The 4,639-nt window shown below is 66.3% G+C and overlaps 1 protein-coding gene across 3 annotated transcripts in view; it reads right to left on the bottom strand.

Annotated features, from left to right (window-relative positions):
* The window catches only part of rnf7 (ring finger protein 7), a 39,787-nt gene extending 36,032 nt beyond the window's left edge, over nt 1-3,755 (bottom strand). For 2 of the 3 annotated variants that reach the window (XM_087993303.1, XM_087993304.1), the window contains exon 1: nt 3,542-3,755. In XM_087993303.1, the coding sequence (XP_087849429.1) occupies nt 3,542-3,740 (199 nt within the window). In that variant the 5' untranslated portion in view covers nt 3,741-3,755. The remainder of the gene's footprint in view (nt 1-3,541) is intronic. The other variant, XM_087993305.1, reaches the window with a different exon arrangement.
* Between the last annotated feature and the right edge of the window lie 884 nt (nt 3,756-4,639).

Here is a 4,639-nt window from a genome sequence, read left to right as displayed (position 1 = left end):
TGTTGGGGGGGTGTGTGGGGGGGGTATGTGGGGGGGTGTGTGGGGGGTGTGTGTGTGTGGGGGGTGTGTGTGGGGGTGGTGTGTGTGTGGGGGGGGTGTGTGTGGGGGGGGTGTGTGTGGGGGGTGTGTGTGGGGGGTGTGTGTGGGGGGTGTGTGTGGGGGGTGTGTGTGTGGGGGGGTGTGTGTGGGGGGGTGTGTGGGGGTGGTGTGTGGGGGGGGTGTGTGGGGGGGGTGTGTGGGGGGTGTGTGGGGGGTGTGTGGGGGGGGGTGTGTGGGGGTGTGTGTGGGGGTGTGTGTGGGGGGGTGTGTGGGGGGGTGTGTGGGGGGGTGTGTGGGGGGGTGTGTGTGGGTGTGGGGGGTGTGTGTGGGGGGGGTGTGGGGGGGGGTGTATGTGGGGGGGGTGTGTGTGGGGGGGTGTGTGTGGGGGGTGTGTGTGGGGGGTGTGTGTGGGTGTGGGGGGTGTGTGTGGGGGGGGTGTGTGTGGGGGGGGGGTGTGTGGGGGGGGTGTGTGTGGGGGGGGTGTGTGTGGGGGGGGTGTGTGTGGGGGGGGTGTGTGTGGGGGGTGTGTGTGGGTGTGGGTGTGTGTGGGGGGTGTGTGTGTGGGGGGGGTGTGTGTGGGGGGTGTGTGTGGGGGGTGTGTGTGTGGGGGGTGTGTGTGGGTGTGGGGGGTGTGAGTGTGGGGGTGTGTGTGGGGGGGGTGTGTGGGGGTGTGTGTGGGTGTGGGGATGTGTGTGGGGGGTGTGTGTGGGGGGGTGTGTGTGGGGGGGTGTGTGTGGGGGGTGTGTGTGGGTGTGGGGGGTGTGTGTGGGGGGTGTGTGTGGGGGGGGGTGTGTGTGGGGGGGGTGTGTGTGGGGGGGGTGTGTGTGGGGGGTGTGTGTGGGGGGTGTGTGTGGGGGGTGTGTGTGGGTGTGGGGTGTGTGTGTGGGGGGTGTGTGTGGTTGTGGGGGGTGTGTGTGTGGGGGTGTGTGTGGGGGGGGTGTGGGTGTAGGGGGTGTGTGGGGGGGGTGTGTGTGGGGGGGGTGTGTGTGGGGGGGGTGTGTGTGGGGGGGGTGTGTGTGGGGGGGGTGTGTGTGGGGGGGGTGTGTGTGGGGGGGGTGTGTGGGGGGTGTGTGTGGGTGTGGGGGGTGTGTGTGGGGGGGGTGTGTGTGGGGGGGGTGTGTGTGGGGGGGGTGTGTGTGGGGGGTGTGTGTGGGGGGTGTGTGTGGGTGTGGGGGGTGTGTGGGGGGGGTGTGTGTGGGGGGGGTGTGTGTGGGGGGGGTGTGTGGGGGGGGGGTGTGTGTGGGGGGTGTGTGTGGGGGGTGTGTGTGTGGGGGTGTGTGTGGGGGGTGTGTGTGGGGGGTGTGTGTGTGGGGGGGGTGTGTGTGGGGGGGATGTGTGTGGGGGGTGTGTGTGGGGGGGATGTGTGTGGGGGGTGTGTGTGGGGGGTGTGTGTGGGTGTGGGGGGTGTGTGTGGGGGGTGTGTGTGGGGGGGGTGTGTGTGGGGGGGGGTGTGTGTGGGGGGTGTGTGTGTGTGGGGGTGTGTGTGGGGGGTGTGTGTGGGGGGTGTGTGTGGGGGGTGTGTGTGGGGGGTGTGTGTGTGGGGGGTGTGTGTGTGGGGGGGTGTGCGTGGGGGGTGTGTGGGGGTTGTGTGTGTGGGGGGTGTGTGTGGGTGTGTGTGTGTGTGGGGGGGTGTGTGTGGGGGGTGTGTGTGGGGGGGGTGTGTGTGGGGGGGGTGTGTGTGCGGGGGGTGTGTGTGGGAGGGGTGTGGGGGGGTGTGTGGGGGGGTGTGTGGGGGGGGTGTGTGTGGGGGGGGGTGTGTGGGGGGGTGTGTGGGGGGTGTGTGGGGGGGTGTGTGGGGGTGTGTGTGGGGGGTGTGTGGGGGGGTGTGTGTGTGGGGGGGTGTGTGTGTGGGGGGGTGTGTGGGGGGGTGTGTGTGGGGGAGGTGTGTGGGGGAGGTGTGTGGGGGGGTGTGTGTGGGGGGGGTGTGTGTGGGGGGTGTGTGTGGGGGGTGTGTGTGGGGGGGTGTGTGGGGGGGTGTGTGTGGGGGGTGTGTGGGGGGTGTGTGTGTGGGGGGTGTGTGTGGGGGGGTGTGTGGGGGGGGTGTGTGGGGGGGTGTGTGGGGGGGGGTGTGGGGGGGTGTGTGTGGGGGGGGTGTGTGGGGGGGTGTGTGTGGGGGGGTGTGTGTGGGGGGGTGTGTGTGGGTGTGGGGGGTGTGTGTGTGGGGTGTGTGTGTGGGGTGTGTGTGTGGGGGGGTGTGTGGGGGGGTGTGTGGGGGGTGTTGGGGGGGTGTGGGGGGGGTGTGTGTGGGGGGGGTGTGTGGGGGGGTGTGTGTGGGGGGGTGTGTGTGGGTGTGGGGGGTGTGTGTGTGGGGTGTGTGTGTGGGGTGTGTGTGGGGGGGGTGTGTGGGGGGGGTGTGTGTGGGGGTGTGTGTGTGTGGGGGGGTGTGTGTGGGGGGTGTGTGGGGGGGTGTGTGTGTGGGGGTGTGTGTGTGGGGGTGTGTGTGTGGGGGGGTGTGTGGGGGGGGGTGTGGGGGGGGGTGTGGGGGGGGTGTGGGGGTGTGTGTGTGGGGGGGGGTGTGTGGGGGGGTGTGTGTGGGGGTGTGTGTGTGGGTGGGGGGTGTGTGTGGGGGGTGTGTGTGGGGGTGTGTGTGTGGGGGGTGTGTGTGTGGGGGGTGTGTGTGTGGGGGGTGTGTGTGGGGGGAGTGTGTGTGGGGGGGGTGTGTGTGTGGGGGGTGTGTGTGGGTGGGGGTGTGTGTGGGGGGAGTGTGTGTGGGTGGGGGGTGTGTGTGGGGGGTGTGTGTGGGGGTGTGTGTGTGTGGGGGGGGTGTGTGTGGGGGGGTGTGTGTGGGTGGGGGGTGTGTGTGGGGGGTGTGTGTGGGGGTGTGTGTGTGTGGGGGGTGTGTGTGTGGGGGGTGTGTGTGTGGGGGGTGTGTGTGTGGGGGGTGTGTGTGGGGGTGTGTGTGTGTGGGGGGGTGTGTGTGGGGGGTGTGTGTGTGGGGGGGTGTGTGTGGGGGGGTGTGTGTGGGTGGGGGGTGTGTGTGGGGGGTGTGTGTGGGGGTGTGTGTGTGGGGGGGGTGTGTGTGTGGGGGGTGTGTGTGGGGGTGTGTGTGTGTGGGGGGGGTGTGTGTGGGGGGTGTGTGTGTGGGGGGTGTGTGTGTGGGGGGTGTGTGTGGGGGGGTGTGTGGGGGGGGTGTGTGTGTGGGGGGTGTGTGTGGGGGTGTGTGTGTGTGGGGGTGTGTGTGTGGGGGGTGTGTGTGTGGGGGGGTGTGTGCGTGGGGGGGGTGTGTGCGTGGGGGGGTGTGTGCGTGGGGGGGGTGTGCGTGGGGGGGGTGTGTGTGGGGGGTGTGTGTGTGGGGGGTGTGTGTGTGGGGGGTGTGTGTGTGGGGGTGTGTGTGTGGGGGGTGTGTGTGTGGGGGTGTGTGTGTGGGGGGGTGTGTGTGGGGGGTGTGTGTGGGGGTGTGTGTGTGGGGGGTGTGTGTGTGGGGGTGTGTGTGTGGGGGGTGTGTGGGGGGGGGTGTGGGGGGGTGAGTCAGTTGCCCCCACCCCCTGGGGCAGTCTCTTACCCATCACCTGGACCCTGCAGATGGCGCAGGTGTCACACTCCACGTCCCAGCTCCACATCGCCACCGCGTTCCACTTCTTCAGGGTGAACATCTTGTCCCCGGACCGGCCCCCGCCTCCTCCTCCTCCTCCCGCTCCCGCTCCCGCTCCCGCCGCCACATTGTGAACCACCGAGGAATCTTCCAGATCATCGTCCGCCATCACTGACCCTGCACCAGCTCCTCCCATCCGCTGGGGGCGCGGCAAACCCTCCTCCCATCCGCTAGGGGCGCGACAATTCCACCTCCCGACCGCTTGGGAGCTGCAAACCCTCCTCCCAACCGTCCGCTGGTGGAGCTGCAACTCCTCCTCCCAGCCAGCGGGGGCGACGCAAGTCCTTCTCCTGACGACGTTAGGCACCGCAATTCCTCCTCCTCACCGCTAGGGGGCCGAACAAATACTCCTCCTAATCGCAATGAGGCATCGCAATTCCTCCTCCACACCGCTAGGGGGTACCGCAACCCATCGTGGAAGTGTGTTACAGAGTCCCCTAGCGGAAAGAAAGTGAAATAGGTGCAATTTCTACCAAAATGGAAAGAAATAGATCCTTAAGACTCAATAAATGTAGTCGTAGGGGATGAAGATCAATCAATGACCACAGCTCCTATTTATGTAGCACCTTTAATGTAATAAAATCATGTTCACAATTACTGAATAGTCAAGGAAAATATGAGGCAGTCCATGTGCACAGGCTTGGACCCCGTGCCAAAGAAATTAATCCGAATGTTCCCCGATTGGAAACCATGAATGAACCTGGAGATCCACTCCCTACTGAAAAGTCCAGGTCTGAGGTGTTCAGGTTGGGTGACCCTGACCTATACAGGAAATCTACGATCTTCGGAAAGCCACTGAGGGTGCAAGGAAACAATACCAGACTAGAGCCTCAGAAGAACGGAATGAGCCTATGTTGACTGGCAAGGCTTACACGATATAATGGGCTACAAAACAAACTCAACCAGAATCACTGACAGCAGTGCATCCCTCCCCAAGGAGCTCAGTGTGTACTGTGCTCGTTTTGAACACAAAGAAATGATGTCACCTGCCCCAACAGCCTCAGGTGT

The sequence above is a fragment of the Chiloscyllium plagiosum genome, unplaced genomic scaffold (genome assembly GCF_037043375.1).
Source record: "Chiloscyllium plagiosum isolate Xiang-an unplaced genomic scaffold, Cpla_swu_hap1 HiC_scaffold_13, whole genome shotgun sequence".
Taxonomy (NCBI): Eukaryota; Metazoa; Chordata; class Chondrichthyes; order Orectolobiformes; family Hemiscylliidae; genus Chiloscyllium; species Chiloscyllium plagiosum.
This window is presented reverse-complemented; position numbering and strand designations above follow the sequence as displayed.